Raw genomic sequence first — 16,975 nt, forward strand, 5'->3', positions numbered from 1 at the left:
TTCTGTATAACACAGGTTTTTGTAAAATGACACGAGCCCAGGTGGCTACACATTGCAGGGTGCTGTTGCTGTGCATGCCACTTTGCCCACCATTATTTCTTTGTTAGCATTCAAAGATTAAGGATGCATTGTTTATCCCTTGTATATTTCTACTCTTCTGCCCACTTGAACCAGTCAGCATTATGCTTATACATGCAAGAAGTGCACCTACTGCTAGCGAGCCTGAATACCTCTTCAAGATACAGAATGAACTTGCAGATTTTCATGTTGGTAATGTGGGCAACCATTAAGGTAGAGACACGGTTTAGATGTGAAAGTGAAAATTAAGGTTATAGGGCAAATTAAAGCTTTTACAGTAGACCATCGATTAAATGGGCCTTGATATAACGTATTCGGATTTAATGGACAAATAATGGTACAGTACATTCAAATTGATAATAATTTGAAAAATTAAAAGTAAATAGAAAATCAAATGCCATACCATGTGCATTTCATATCGCATTTGTTTTTGATAGTGTGGTGTAGACTTGCTTTGTTTCAGTCTCAGTATGCCTCAAGCTTTCATGCGGTCATGGTTTATAAAGTGTTTCTGTTATACAGTGTTTCAAAGTTATGACTTTGTTTATTAAATAATTTTGCAGTCCTTACAATTCAGAATGGCATCAGGTGATTGTAAAAGGTGCTATGAAAGCAGGTAGTCTGTCCTCACATTATTATAAAGAAGTATCCTTTCGCAGGAGAGGGGTGGCATCACGTCTATCTCAGTCTGGCTCCTGCCTCCAACTGCCCGCCCTGGTGAGCATTCCCACGCTGCCGGGTGCCCACCACCCAACTGTCGTACCACACACTAAACCCTACACCCCTCACAAGATTTTGGTAACTAATGTGACATTTTGTTACGATAAAAACAAAAACAAATAAACATGAAAACAAAAGGAAAGAGCATGAAATTTGAGATTTGACAAGGCATGAGGCAAATATACACACAAATCATTGCTCAGCAACAAAACACTTCCTTTACATGTGAGTAGAACAAAAATGACAAATTAGTGTGTTCACTCTTCACGGGATCCACCACAAACATAATCTTGCAAGTGAGTAATTTCCTTGGGTGTGCCCTATCTCCTGAAAGTGAGCAGTTTTATGATAACTTGGGATTTTCCCTGCTTAGGTTCGAATCCTACTCACTGCGCCATGTGACAGGTGCAATAAAAGCAGGTAGTCCATCCTCACTGTTATAAAGGTATCCTTTCAGAGGAGAGGGGTGGCATCTCCTCTATCTCTGACTCCTGCCTCCAACTGTCTGGCTTGCATTCCCATGCTGCCAGGTGCTCACCCCCCAACTATTGTACCACACACTAAACCCTACAGTGATAGAGGAGTTAAAAGAAAGCATATGAACTCAAATGTGGCACAGACATTGGATACGTTTGATTTAATGGCCCTTCAGCATTAACGGACTCCCTATCCTCCCTTTTAGTATGATAAATTTAGGGTTTACTGGACTCAAATGTTATGTAAACTTTTTAGATGTGAATATGAAAATTCAGGTTACAAGGCAAAATGAAGGTAACACATCATGTTTTCAGCAGTATGTTGGTATTATTTCATGTTTAAAAATGTTTTGTGCAAAAGGTCCAAAATGTCAGAAAAATGGCATATAGGTGTTAGTGTTAATACTGTGGGCAAGCATGTAAGGAAAAGTAACAATTTAGTATGAAAAATGGTGGGTAAAAAGCATCAATCTCTTCCCTTTCCATGTTGTTGCTCTACCATTTAAAAGTCATTCATCACTTAAGTCACTCAGTGACTCGGGCTACCAGTCTTGAAATGTTTTCTCATTGCTGTTTACACCATAATAGTGGCTTTATTTTTCAATATTTTTGCCTCTTCTTTTTGTGCAATACACTTATATTGTCTGGGAAAAGGCCTACATGTAGGATGATGGTCTTGCCAAGCAGTCAAGGAGGGTCATCAGTTTGGGTATGAAAATGCTGGTGATAAGGCATATTGTGAATGGTAAGCATCAAGATGATGTCAGCTGGAGCTTGGTTTTGGCTGTGTTAACAAGACTTATTTAAGAAGAGTGCAGTTTCCAAGAAGGATGAGTCATAGCTTGACCCATACTCATGATAGCTCCTCCCACCCAGTCACCCACCACTTTCTGCTCAGTTAATCTGACGGACTTAATGAGTTTCTTGATGTTCTTTTGAAGTGTCTTTTTGAATTTTTTTTTATTATTTTTGAATTGATTTAGAATATTTATCATGGACACAGTCATCATTTGTGGTATTACTAGTATCCTAATGAATCTGTTAGGGGTGAGCAGTGGTGCTGTTGGTTATAACACAACTTTACTAGGGTCATGTTATAATGGACCCCTTGAGTGATTTTTTCTCTCAGAGCTCTTTGACTAGGAACATGTCCCCATTACCATTAAAGGTCTTCAGTATGTGGCACATAGAAGGTGGAATGTGGGCAGGTGAGAAATAGTAGTGAATGGTGGGATGAGCAAGTAAAGTCATTAGTAAAAGAAAATATAGAGTTGTATGGGCAGTGCCTGCAGGGAAGCAATGAGATTCTTGGGAAATTTACCATAGAAATTGGCAGGAGGTAAAGAAGAAAGTTTTGAAAAAGAGGGCAAATATGAGTTGGCAAGAAAGAGTATTGGGAAACTCTATGAATGATTAAAAAATGTTAAGGAAGTGAATAGTGTGAAGGGAACAAGAGAAGAGATTGGAGAATCAGGGAAGGTAGCTGATGGGAAGGTGGTGATAGGTGAGGATGAGGTAAAAAGGAGATAAGGTGGTGATTTTGAGGGACTGTTGAATGTTTTATATGCTATGTTGGCAAATGTGGAGTGTTTACATTGGGGAGGCATGCAGTGATTTAGTTCTGGTACGTGGATTAGTGTAAACAGAAAAGGTGAAAGCCTTGTTTAAAATGAAATGTGACCTGGCGGTTGGAGTGTATTCCTTAGCAACTGAATATCTTAAGATAAAGAGGTGACTGTGTTGGTGTGTGGTTTGTTCAGATTTTAATTTTATGAATGGCTCAAGGTAAGATGCCTTTTGTTTTGCAGAATGCATGTGTATAAAGGCAAGTGGGGCAAAAGTGAATGTTTGAATTATGGGGGTATGAGTTTGTTCAGTGTACCCAGTAAGTTGTATGAGTAAGTGTTGGCATGTACAGAATGACGCTGTTGTTTGTCAATTTCCAGTAGTGCCTTGCTTAGGCAAAAGAATCAGATGCACAACAATAATTGTGCATTCACTTTTTCATATTAGTGTATTTTCTCTCATGTATATCTTCATTTCTGATATTAATTTTGTTTTCTTTTGGTTTCAGGTGGCACTGGGGGTGGGCCAGGTATTAAGACAGAAGGTGCGAAAGTAGGTGGTCCCTTCAACCATAATAGTTCTCTTCCAAAGACCAAGCATATAAATAATGTGTCTGTGATTCAGTGTGGTCCTGCACTTGTCAATGCAAATCAGGTCAAGGTCAAATCAGAACCTGGAGGTCCTCTGTCTTTGACAGCATTGCCACCTGTCAATAGACCCAGTGATCAGCCTGAGGTTCAGCAGGCTGACAAGTGTGTAAATAAACCAAAGAACCAGTTAGACAAGACTATAGGTAGACAGAAGCATCAAGGAGACAAGTCTCTAGATAATCAAAAGCAGCAACAAGATTATAAGTCAGTTGATAGTCAAAAGCAGCAGGACGAACATTTTAGTGATAGGCAGAAGCGGCAGGGCGACAAGTCCTTAAGCAACCATCTAGCCCATGCTGCCTCTGAGAAAGAAAAAGAAAAAGCCTCTCAAAACCACCCCCAAGATACCAAGGGAAAAGGTAGGAATGTTGGTTTATATTTTTACAAATGTAGGTAATGCAGGTTCCGTCTTAAAGTTAAGGGGTATTGGGATTTCTAATTTTTTATTGATTTGATTGCTGATTTTTGAGAGTTTAGTTTAAGCCTTTTAGCAGCAGTGCTGGTGTCACATTTAGCCCAACTTTCAGTAGGACTAAGTAGTGTAGATAAGTAGATGCCTGTTAAATCATATGAAAAAAGGAAGGGTTTTAGTTCTGCTAAATTACTGAAATGCTTCTGGCACATTTCCCATTATTCCACCTGTTATGGGAAGTGAATACTTGCAGCATAAAACCTTATAAAGTGCTTTTGTTCATCCAAGGTGTTTTATTTGTTAGCTTGTATAATATGAAATATGTTGTAGCAAACATTCTGCTCTTTAAGTCATTTATGAATTCATTATTGCCATGGCTGCATTGCCTGAGCTATAAAACTAATGAATAGTAAACTATTCAGGTATTTTCATACTTCTGGCTAACAGTTCAGGCCATCATCAAACATCTGGAATGCTTGGGACCTATACATTACTAGCTGCTGCCACCCCCCATTTTTGTTAAGTGTATTTTCAGAAATATTTGATAGAAAGAACCAGCTTGCGGTTTAGCAGTTAAGTTTAGCATAGGCTATCAAACCAAGTATACTACTCTTGCATTGTTTTTCTTTTAGGTATATATGTTCAGTACACAGTATTGATCAACTGAACAGGATCAGTATTTAGATGCATGAAACAAAACTTTTGTTTGAAAAAAGTTTCTAGATTTATTAAAGTTTTTGATGTCTGGATTCTTAAATTTGTACTTTTACTAAGTGTAAAAGTCTGTCCAGATGATGAGATATATTTCATTTATTTGTTCAGAAGTCGTATATCATCAGTTCAATAGTGTTTGTCAATTCCATAACTTGTAGGTCAAATTGGGTAAGTTGGAATTGGAGTAGACTTACTGATTTTGCTTTGCTTTTGACTAACATTATTAAATATACTATTACTACTTTGTCTAGTTGTAATCCAGGTCTGTGAGGCAAAGATGGCTATGCACTGTGGTTTGATATGACCATACTGTTTGGGCGTGAGACATGGCCCTTGTTGGCTAGCCAATCTATAGAATAATCTTGGAAACATAAACAAATTGCAACTAGAAATTTAAAAAGTACTGTTATAAAGATGTTCTTTTAGACGTTTACTTGAAAGATTTTTTTTTTTTTTTGCATTGATAGTAGTGTCAATTTCCTAGACATATAACATTTTGTCATCTTAATGTTTTTTTTTATTTTTTTTATTTTGCTTTGTCGCTGTCTCCCATGTTTGCGAGGTAGCGCAAGGAAACAGATGAAAGAAATGGTCCAACCCACCCCCATACACATGTATATACACACACGTCCACACACGCAAATATACATACCTATACATCTCAATGTACACATATATATACACACACAGACACATACATATATACCCATGCACACAATTCACATTGTCTGCCTTTATTCATTCCCATCGCCACCTCGCCACACATGGAATACCATCCCCCTCCCCATCATGTGTGCGGGGTAGCGCTAGGAAAGACAACAAATGCCTCATTCGTTCACACTCAGTCTCCAGCTGTCATGCAATAATGCACGAAACCACAGCTCCCTTTTCACATCCAGGCCCCACACAGCTTTCCATGGTTTACCCCAGACGCTTCACATGCCCTGATTCAATCCACTGACAGCACGTCAACCCCGGTATACCACATCGATCCAATTCACTCTATTCCTTGCCCGCCTTTCACCCTCTTGCATGTTCAGGCCCCGATCACTCAAAATCTTTTTCACTCCATCTTTCCACCTCCAATTTGGTCTCCCACTTCTCCTCGTTCCCTCCACCTCCGACACATATATCCTCTTGGTCAATCTATCCTCACTCATTCTCTCCATGTGCCCAAACCATTTCAAAATACCCTCTTCTGCTCTCTCGACCACACTCTTTTTATTTCCACACATCTCTCTTACCCTTACATTACTTACTCGATCAAACCACCTCACACCACACATTGTCCTCAAACATCTCATTTCCAGCACATCCACCCTCCTGCGCACAACTCTATCCATAGCCCACGCCTTGCAACCATACAACATTGTTGGAACCACTATTCCTTCAAACATACCCATTTTTGCTTTCCGAGATAATGTTCTCGACTACCACACATTCTTCAAGGCACCCAGGATTTTCGCCCCCTCCCCCACCCTATGATTCACTTCCGCTTCCATGGTTCCATCCGCTGCCAGATCCACTCCCAGATATCTAAAACACTTTACTTCCTCCAGTTTTTCTCCATTCAGACTTACCTCCCAATTGACTTGACCCTAAACCCTACTGTACCTAATAACCTTGCTCTTATTCACATTTACTCTGAACTTTCTTCTTTCACACACTTTACCAAACTCAATCACCAGCTTCTGCAGTTTCTCACATGAATCAGCCACCAGCGCTCTGTCATCAGCGAACAACAACTGACTCACTTCCCAAGCTCTCTCATCCACAACAGACTTCATTCTTGCCCCTCTTTCCAAAACTCTTGCATTCACCTCCCTAACAACCCCATCCATAAACAAATTAAACAACCATGGAGACATCACACACCCCTGCCGCACACCTACATTCACTGAGAACCAATCACTTTCCTCTCTTCCTTAATGTTTTTGTAATGTGTTTTAAAGGAAAATTATCCATTTTTAGATATGAGATGAATATATTTTCACAAATTCGACAAAATTATCCCTGAAAGCAATTGAAACTTCAATATTAAACAGAAGATTTTATTGCTGAGAATAAAGAAATTTTGATAGAATTCTGCATACCTTTAACAAAGCACAATTTTGACAGGACATTAATTTTTATATGGATCTGAAAACTAATCTGCAAAGATTGGAAATATACCCATGTATTGCATGTAATGAATTATATATGAAACGACAAGTATGCTTACATATTTTTGGATATTGATTAAGAAAAATGTTTATAATTTTTCATTCTTTCTTAAGCAGCAAAATGACTTCAATATATTACTTGTGAGTAACTGTGCAATGTCTCAAGTGTTGGATAATTGATAAGTACAGTATTTCAGAATGGTATAGAATCACTCAAAGTGATTTCACATAGCTTCCTTTGAAAAAACAACAACCTTGTTTTATGATAATTTTGTGGTAAATACCTGGTGAAGTCTTTGGTAGCCTTCACTCCAACAGCCTGGCCTTAACTTAGGCTGTTGGATTGGGTCGTTGGTTGACCAAGTTGTTGGAAGTTGTTGCATGCAGACCCACATATCCCCTGCATCCTTGGTGGTCTGGTACACTTTGTAGGCATATGTGCAGTGCACTCTTTAAACTTGTCTACTGTGCATCCCATGTTGTTTCTGTGATAGTTGGCAACACTAACAAGTCTTGGGCCCTGAATATTTGAGGTGTTCTCTTTTAGTTTATATAACACTCTAGATTTGAGAAGTAGGATTCTGCAAAGTCAACGATGCCTCTTTCGCCAGTAGGGAGATTTTTCAAAATTTAAGAAGGGAACTATACCTTCTTGGATTTTCCTGGTAGAGATAATGATTTACATCTCCCATCTTGTACATTCAAGGGAGTAAAGCTTCAGAGATTTCTAATTGTGCTACTTTACCCTCCTTGTATGGTGATGGCAGCAGTATCAGTTTGAGGAGTCAGTGCCTTGAATAATATTGTCTTTAGTTTTTCTTCTTTTATCTTGAAGGTTTGAAGGATCCAGCCTACTTTCCTTCTGTATGAGGCAACAGTTGTTCAGTTGTGTTCACTGAAGTTTAGGTTGTTACACATTATTACTCTAAGGTCTTTCACACTACTCAGCTAGCTTAAGATATTGTCTGTATGTGTCAGGTATGCTGTATAATTTTTGATTTCTTCATTTTTCCCATACTGCAGGAGTCAGAATTTATCTCCATTGTATAACAAGTTCTTGATTGACTGGCTAAAACCTTGGCTTGTGTCTCTTTGTGCTCTCGGCATTCTATGTTGATGTGATTTTCATATGTATTCTTGTATCCTTTGCAAAGGATCATATGAAAAGTGGCTCGTGTTTACGTTAATGTTAGATATGAAAATGAAGAACTGGAGGGGGTACAAATACAGTAACTTAGGGGGGACAGAGTTTTTAACCTTGGGGGTACCAGAGATGGCATTGTTTACAGCTGTTAGGATTTGTTCATTAACAAGTTGCCTATTAATCTCCCTGGTTTTTAGGTTAATTTCATGTTTTGCATTTTATGTGCTATGACACCATGGTCTCATTTTATGAATGCTTTTACAAAGTCTGTATAAACCATGTTTGCAGTTCCATTGTTTTCCAGTGCTTCAACAATCCTATCATTGTGGTCAGGTAACTGAGAGAGGTGAGGTCTTCTCACCCTGAAACCATGTCTTAGGTTAAGTAGATTATTCACTTCCATAAATTTCAAAGATCTTGATAATGTGCAATGTTAATGCTATCGGTTGATAGTTTTTTTGGATCATTTTCCTTCCACCTTTGTAGACTAGAGCAATGTGAGTCAGTTCCAGACTCTTGAAAATGATGTCAGTATCAAAAATTTTTCTCCTCATGATGGAGGTGCTTTGCATTTGTTTATTGAGATTCAGTTCCATGAGTGTGGGCTTGAGGCTGAGTGTATGGACATGCTCTCAATGGCCCTCTTGAAATCATTTGTTGGGAGTAAAGTCGGGTTGGTGAGAGGACGAGCTAAGGAAGGAGTCACACTACTCCTGAATCAGGAGTTGTTGGAATGTGTGATAGAGTAAGGAAGTAAATTCTAAACTGATATCGGTAAAAGTGAAAGTGGATGGTGAGAGATGGGTGATTGATTATTCATGCTTATGCACCTGACCCCGAAAAGAAAGATCAGGAGAGACAAGTGTTTTAGGAGAAGTTGAGTGAGGGTGCCAGCAGTTTTGGTGCATGAGACTAGGTATTAGTGATGGGTGATTTAAATGTGAAGGCAAGTTATGTGGCAGTTTAGGGTATAATTGGTGCACATGGGGTATTCAGTATTATGAATGGAAATGTTGAGGAGCTTTTGGAGTTGTGTGCTGAAAAAAGACTGATCATCAGGAACCTGGTTTAAAAAGAGAGATACACAAGTATATGCATGTGAGGAGGAAAGATGGTCAACCAGCATTATTAGATTATGGATTAATTGATAGGCATGTAAAAGAGAGACTCTTAGATGTAAACATGGTGAGAGGGGCAGCTGGTGCGATGTCTGATCACTATCTTGTGGATGGGAGGGTAATGATTTGTAGAGGTTTTCAAAAAAGAGGAGACTGTCCTGATAAGAGAGTGAGGAGAGTAAGTAAGCTTGGAAAGGAGACTTGTTTGAAGAAATACCTGGAGAGATTGAGTGGTGAATGGCAAAGGGTGAGACCAAGTGAAATGAGGGGAGTGGGTGAGGAATGGGAGGTATTTAGGGAAGCAGTGATGGCATGTGCAAGAGATGCATATGGCATGCAAAAGGTGGGAGATGGACAGATTTAAAAGAATAGTGAATGGTAAAATGAAGAAGTAAAGTTGCTTGTAAAAGAGAAAAGAGAGGCACTTGGATGATACTTACAAGGAAAGAGTGCAAATGATTGGGAGATATATTATAGAAAGCTGCAGGGGTTGAGAGGGCAGATGAAAGTTGGGATGAGAGAGTATTGCTAAACTTTAGGGATGATAAAAGATTTTTTGGAAGGAGGTAAATAATGTGCAAAAGACGAGAGAACAAATGAGGACATCGGTGAAGGGGACAAAATGGGCAGTGATAACAGGTAGTGATGAAGTGAGTATTTGAAGGATTGTTGAATGTGTTGATGATAGAGTGGCAGATATAGGGTGTTTAGATTAGTGTGGTAAACGAAGTGAGTCACGGAGAGTGGTTTGGTGAAAAGGGAAGAGGTGGTGAAAGCCTTGCAGAAAATTAATTCAGCTAGGCTGCAGGATTGAATGATATTGGAGTTAAATTTATTAAGAAAGGGAGTGATTGGTTTGTAAGAATATTCAGTGTATGGTGAAGTGCCTGATGATTGGTGGAATGCCTGTATAGTACCATTGTATAAAGGCAGAGAGGATAAAGGTGGGTTTTCAAACTACAGAGGCCTAAGTTTGTTGAGTGTACCTGGAAAATTATACGGGAGGGTATTGATTGGGAGGGTGAAGGCATGTACAGAGCACCAGACTGGGGAAGAGGAGCAGTATGGTTTCATAAGTGGTAGAGAATGTGTGGATCAGGTGTTTGCTTTGAAGAATGTATGTGAGAAATACTTAGAAAAGCAGATGGGTTTGTATGTGGCATTTAGGGATCTGGAGAAGGCATATGATAGGGTTGATAGAGATTCTTTATTGAAGGTCTTAAGAATACACACACTTACATATGCATATATACATGTTTTGGAAGGAGGTAAATAAAGTGCGTAAGAGAAGGGAACAAATAGGAACATCAGCGAAAAGGGCTAATGGGGAGGTGAGAAGGAGATGGAGTGAATATTTTGAAGGTTTGTTGAATGTGTTTGATGATAGAGTGGCAGATTTAGGGTTTTTTGGTTGAGATGGTGTGCAAAGTGAGAGGGTTAGGGAGAATGACTTGGTAAACAGAGAAAAGGTAGTAAAAGCTTTGTGGAAGATGAAAGCCGGCAAGGCAGTGGGTTTGGATGGTATTGCAGTGGAATTTATTAAAAAAGGGGGTGACTGTGTTGTTGACTGGTTGGTAAGGTTATTTAATATATGTATGACTCATGGTGAGGTGCCTGAGGATTGGCAGAATGCTTGCATAGTGCCATTGTACAAAGGCAAAGGGGATAAAAGTGAGTGCTCAAATTACAGAGGAAATTATATGGGAGGGTATTGATTGAGAGGGTGAAGGCATGTACAGAGCATCAGATTGGGGAAGAGCGATGTGGTTTCAAAAGTGGTAGAGGATGTGTGGATCAGGTGTTTGCTTTGAAGAATATATGTGAGAAATACTTAGAAAAGCAAATGGATTTGTATGTAGCATTTATGGATCTGGAGAAGGCATATGATAAAGTTGATAGAGATGCTCTGTGGAAGGTATTAAGAATATATGGTGTGGGAGGCAAGTTGTTAGAAGCAGTGAAAAGTTTTTATCGAGGATGTAAGGCATGTGTACAAGTAGGAAGAGAGGAAGGTGATTGGTTCTCAGTGAATATCGGTTTGCAGCAGGGGTGCGTGATGTCTCTATGGTTGTTTAATTTGTTTATGGATGGGGTTGTTAGGGAGGTGAGTGCAAGAGTTTTGGAAAGAGGGGCAAGTATGCATTCTGTTGGGGATGAGAGAGCTTGAGAAGTGGGCCAGTTGTTGTTAGTTGATGATACAGCGATGGTGGCTGATTCGTGTGAGAAACTGCAGAAGCTGGTGACTGAGTTTGGTAAAGTGTATGAAAGAAGAAAGCTGAGAGTAAATGTGAATAAGAGCAAGGTTATTAGGTACAATAGGGTTGAGGGACAAGGAAGTTGGGAGGTAAGTTTGAATGGAGAAAAACTGGAGGAAGTGAAGTGTTTTAGATATTTGGGAGTGGATTTGGCAGCGGATGGAACCATGGAAGCGGAAGTGAATCGTAGGGTGGGGGAGGGGGCGAAAGTTTTGTGAGTGTTGAAAAATGTGTGGAAGTCGAGAATGTTATCTTGGAAAGCAAAAATGGGTATGTTTGAAGGAATAGTGGTTCCAACAATGTTACATGGTTGCGAGGCGTTGTGCAGAGGAGGGTGGATGTGCTGGAAATGAGTTGTTTTAGGACAGTATGTGGTGTGAGGTGGTTTGATCAAGTAAGTAATGGAAGGGTAAAAGAGATGTGTGGTAATAAAAAGAGTGTGGTTGAGAGAGCAGAAGAGGGTGTTTTGAAATGGTTTAGGTCACATTGAGAGAATGAGTGAGGAAAGATTGACCAAGAGGATATAGAGTTGGAGAGAACGAGGAGAAGTGGGAGACCAAATTAGGGGTGGAAAGATGGAGTGAAAAAGATTTTGTGTGATCGGGGCCTGAACATGCAGGAGGGTGAAAGGAGGGCAAGGAATAGAGTGAATTGGATCGATGTGGTATACCGGGGTTGATGTGCTGTCAGTGGATTGAATCAGGGCATGTGAAGCGTCTTGGGTAAACCATGGAAAGCTGTGTAGGTATGTATGTTTGCGTGTGTGGACGTATGTATATACATGTGTATGGGGTTGGGTTGGGCCATTTCTTTCGTCTGTTTCCGTGCGCTACCTCGCAAACGCGGGAGATAGCGAAAAAAAACAAAAAAAACATACATATACATATATACACATACATATTCGTCTTGCTCATGTTCATTCTTTCCTGATGCCACCCCTTCTCACAGGAAACAGCACAAATTCATGAAGGAAAAGAGGAAAAGATAGCATACACATTGTCTTCTCTTTCCCCACACACATAGTCACTACCCCCTGGGTCAGTGAGGTATCACCAGGAAACTGAAGATGAAAGGCCACATCTGCTCACACACATTCTCAAGCAGTCATGCAGTGCACCGAAACCACTGCTCCCTCTCAACATCCAGGCCCCCACAGGCATTTCCATGGTTTACCCCAGATGTTTCACATACTGTGGTTCAGTCTATTGATGGCACATTGACCCCACATCATTCCATTTCTCTCTCTTCTGTGTACGTCTTTTATCTTTCTGCATGTTCAGCCCCCAAATGCTCAAAATCTTTTTCACTCCATCATTTCATTACCAATTTGGTCTCCCTGTTTCTTCCACTTCTGATGTATATTCTTTTTGTTAACCTTTCCTCACTCATTTACTTCATATGTCCAATCCATTTCAACACACCCTCTTGTGCTCTCTTGACCACAATTTTTCTGTTTCCACACATCCCTCTTACTCCTTCTTTGCTTACTAAAGCAGACCACCTCACACCATATATTATCCTCAAAAGTTTCTTTTCTAACACATCCACCCTCCTCCACACAACCATATTTATAGCCCATGCCTCACAGTTACATAATATTGTTGGAACTACTATTGCTTCAAACATGCCAAATTTTTCCCACACATTCTTCATTGCTCCCAGAACCTTCACCCACTTCCCCACCTTATGACTCAGTTGCACTTCCATGGTTCCATTCAATGCCAAGTCCACTCCCAGTTATGTAAAACAATTCTTCCTCCATTTTTTTCTCTATTCAAACTTGTATCTAATCTAATTTGTCCCTCAACCAAGCTGAACCTAATAACCTTGCTTTTATTCACATACATTCAACTTTCTCCTTTCTCACAATTCCAGAGTCAGTCACCAACTTCTTTTTCTTCAGTTTCTCACTTGAACTGGCCACTAGTGCTGTATCATCAGTGAACAACAACTGACACTTCCCAGGCCCACTCACACCTAACAGACTACATACTTGCCCCTCACTTCAAGAATCTTGCTTTTACCTCCTCCACAGTCCCATCCATAAACAAATTAAACATCCATGGCCAATCTTCACTTGGAACCATTTGCTTTCCTCTCTTCCTACTCATACACACACCTTACACCATTGATGAAAAATTATCATTGCATGTAGCAGCTTACATCCCATACCATAGATTCTTAAGACCTTCCACATAAGCATGTCTCTCATCCCTATCATATCCCTTCTCCAGATCTATAGATACCAAATACAGATCCATCTGTTTTACTTAATAGATCTCACACATATTCTTTTGAAGAGAGGGGCAAATATGCATTCTGTTCTGGATGAGAGTTGCTTGCGAAGTGAGTTAGTTGTTCACCGATGATACTGCACTGGTGGCTGATTCAGGTGAGAAACTGCAGAAGTTGGTGACTGTTTGGAAAAGCGTGTGAAAGGAGAAAGTTTGGAGTAAATGTAAATGAGCAATGTTATTATGTTCAGTAGGGTTGAGGGAAGTTTGAATGGAGAAGAATTGGAGGAAGTGAAGTGTTTTCGATATCAGGGAGTGGAACTAGCAGCGAATGGAACCATGGAAGCGGAAGTGAGTCACAGGCTGGGAGAGGGGCAAAGGTTGTGGGAGCAATGAAGTATGTGTGGAAGGCAAGAACATTATCTCAGAGAGCAAAAAGGGGTATGTTTCAAGGAATAATAGTTCCCACAATATTATATGGTTGCAAGGCTTGGGCTATAGTTAGGGTTGTATGGAGGAGGATAGATGTGTTGGAAATGAAATGTTTGAGGCAATATATGTTGTGAGGTGGTTTGATCAAGTAAGTAATGAAAGTGTAAGAGAGATGTATGGAAATGAAAAGAGTGTGATTGAGAGAGCAGAAGAAGGTATGTTGAAATGGTTTGGACATATGGAGAATGAGTGAGGAGAGGTTGACATAGAGGATGTATGTGTCAGAAGTGGAAGGAAGAAGGAGAAGGGGGAGACCAAATTGGAGGTGGAAGGATGGAGTGAAAATATTTTTAGTGATCAGGGCCTAAATATACAGGATGATGAGAGGCATGCATGGAATAGAGTACATTGGAATGATGTGGTATATCAGGGTTGACGTGCTGTCAGTGGATTGAACCAGGGCATGTGAAACATCTGAGGTTAACCATGAAAAGGCCTGTAGGGCCTGGATATGGATAGGGAGCTTTGGTTTTGGCGCATTATACATGACAGCTTGAGATTGAGGGTGAACGAATGTGGCCTTTTTTGTCTGTTTTCCTGGCGCTCCCTCGCAGAAGCAGGGGTTAGTGATGCTGTTTCCCATAGGGTGGGGTAGTACCAGGAATGGATGAAGGTATGCAATTATGAATATGTACATGTGTGTATACACATATGTCGATGTATTTGTGTGGGCATTTATGTATACATATGTGTATTTGAGTGGATGGGCCATTCTTCATTGTTTCCTGGTGTTACCTCGTTGACATGGGAAATGGTGATCAATTAGAATGAAGATAATAAAATATTCTTTAAATCAAACTCTTGATTCACACATCCTTACCACTTCTGAAACCACGCTGCTCCTCCCCAATTTGATGCTCTGCATATGCCTTCACCCCCTCATTCAATACCTTCCCCTACAATTTTCCAATTATAATCATCAAACTTATACCTTTGTTCTTTTGAACATTCACCTTTATCCTGTTTGGCTTTATACATTGGTACCATACATGTATTCCTTTAATCCTTGGGCTTTTTTCCATGATCCATACATCCACTGAATATCCTTACCAACCAATCAACAATACAGTCACCACCTTTCTTAATAAATTCAACTGCAGTACAGTTTACCCCAGCAGCCACTACCCTTTCTGATCTACCCGTGTCCCACCTTTCGCATGCCACATGAATCTTTTGCACATGCCATCGCTGGTTCCCTGAATACTTCCCATTCCTGATCCATTCCCCTCTCTTCATTTGCCCTCACCTTTTGCCATTCTACAGTCAGCCTGTGCAGGTATTTCTTCACCTAGGTCTCCTTTCCAAGCTCACTTTCCCTCGCCACTCTTTTCCTTGACATTGTTTCCTCTTTTTCGAAAACCTTTACAAATCGTCACACTTGGCTCCACAAGATAGTGTCCTCTTTTTCGAAAACCTTTACAATTCGTCACACTTGGCTCCACAAGATAGTGATCAGGCATCTCACCAGCTGCCTCGCATTTACGTCCAAAAGTCTCTCTTTTACATGTCTATCAATAATGTTTAATCTAATAATGCCAGTTGACCATCTCTTGTACTTGTATATGTATACTTGTGTATATCTTTCTTTTTAAACCAGGTTTTCCTAGTCACCAGTCCTTTTACAGCACACAACTCCACAAGCTCCTCACCATTTCCTTTCATAACACTGAATACCCCATGTGAACTAATTTTACCCTCAATTGTTACATTACTTACCTTAACATTTATATCACCCATCAGTAATACCTGGTCTCATTTTCCAGAACTGTTGACACAGGCACTCAGTGGCTCCGAAAACACTTGCCTCCCATGATCTTTCTTCTCATGGCCAGCTGCATAAGCATCAATAATCACTCATCTCTTGTTATCCACTTTTAGTTTTACTCATATCAATTTAGAACTTAGTTCCTTATGCTCTTGTCACACATTCCTGTGACTCCTACATCAGGAGTAGTGCCTCTCCTTCCTTAGCTCTTGTCCTCTCAACAACCCCTGACCTTACTCCTAAGACATTTTCAAACAATATTTTCCCTTTATCCCTGAGCTTTGTTTCACTGAGAGCCAGAACATCCAGGTTTCTTTCCTCAAATGTACTACATATCTATTTTTTCTTCTCCTGGTTACATCCATACACATTCAGGCACCCCAGTCTGCTTCCTGTTTTAGAAATTGAAAGACGAAAAGGGAAGGGTTTCCAGTCCCACTCTTCTATGACATGAAGGGAATATGGATGTAGAATTCTTTTTCTTATATATAGGAGGTGAGTCACAGGGTGAGGGAGGGTGTGAAGGCTCTGGGAACGACGAAAAATGTGTGGAAGGAGAGAACATTATCTCGGAGAGCAAAAATGGGTATGTTTGAAGGAATAGTAGTTCCAACAATGTTATGTAGTTGTGAGGTATGGGCTATATGTGTACATAGGAGGGTGGATGTGTTGGAAATGAAATGTTTGAGGACAATATGTGGAGTGAGGTTGTTTGATTTGAGTAAGTAGTGAAAGGTCAGAGAGATGTATGGAAATAAAAAGAGTGTGGTTGAGAGAGCAGAAAAAGGTGTGTTGAAATGGTTTGGACATATGGAAAGAATGGGTGAGATAAGATTATCAAAGTGGATATATGTGCCAGAGGTGGAGGGAACAAGGAGAAGCAGGAGACCAAATTGGAATTGGAAGGATGGAGTGATAAGAATTTTGTGCGACTGGGGCCTGAACATACAGGAGGGTGAGAGGCATGCAAGGAATAGAGTGAATTGGAATGATGTGGTATACCAGGGTAGACATGCTGTCAATGGACTGAACCAAGGCATGTGAAGCATCTGGGGTAAACCATGGAAAGGTGTGTGGGGGCCTGGATGTGGATAGGGAACTGTGATTTGGGTGCATTACACATGACATATTACACCCTCTTCTGCTCTCACAACCACACACTTTTTATTTCCATACATCCCTCTTACCC

General features: G+C 40.2%; 1 protein-coding gene across 2 annotated transcripts in view; it reads left to right on the forward strand.

Moving 5' to 3' along the window:
• LOC139749880 (uncharacterized) overlaps positions 1 to 16,975 on the forward strand; it is a 496,304-nt gene that overhangs the window by 342,240 nt on the left and 137,089 nt on the right. Inside the window, exon 5 of one of the 2 annotated variants that reach the window (XM_071664258.1) lies at positions 3,349 to 3,849. In XM_071664258.1, coding sequence (XP_071520359.1) covers positions 3,349 to 3,849 — 501 coding nt within the window. The remainder of the gene's footprint in view (positions 1 to 3,348; positions 3,850 to 16,975) is intronic. The other variant, XM_071664259.1, reaches the window with a different exon arrangement.

Source organism: Panulirus ornatus, chromosome 8 (assembly GCF_036320965.1).
Source record: "Panulirus ornatus isolate Po-2019 chromosome 8, ASM3632096v1, whole genome shotgun sequence".
Taxonomy (NCBI): Eukaryota; Metazoa; Arthropoda; class Malacostraca; order Decapoda; family Palinuridae; genus Panulirus; species Panulirus ornatus.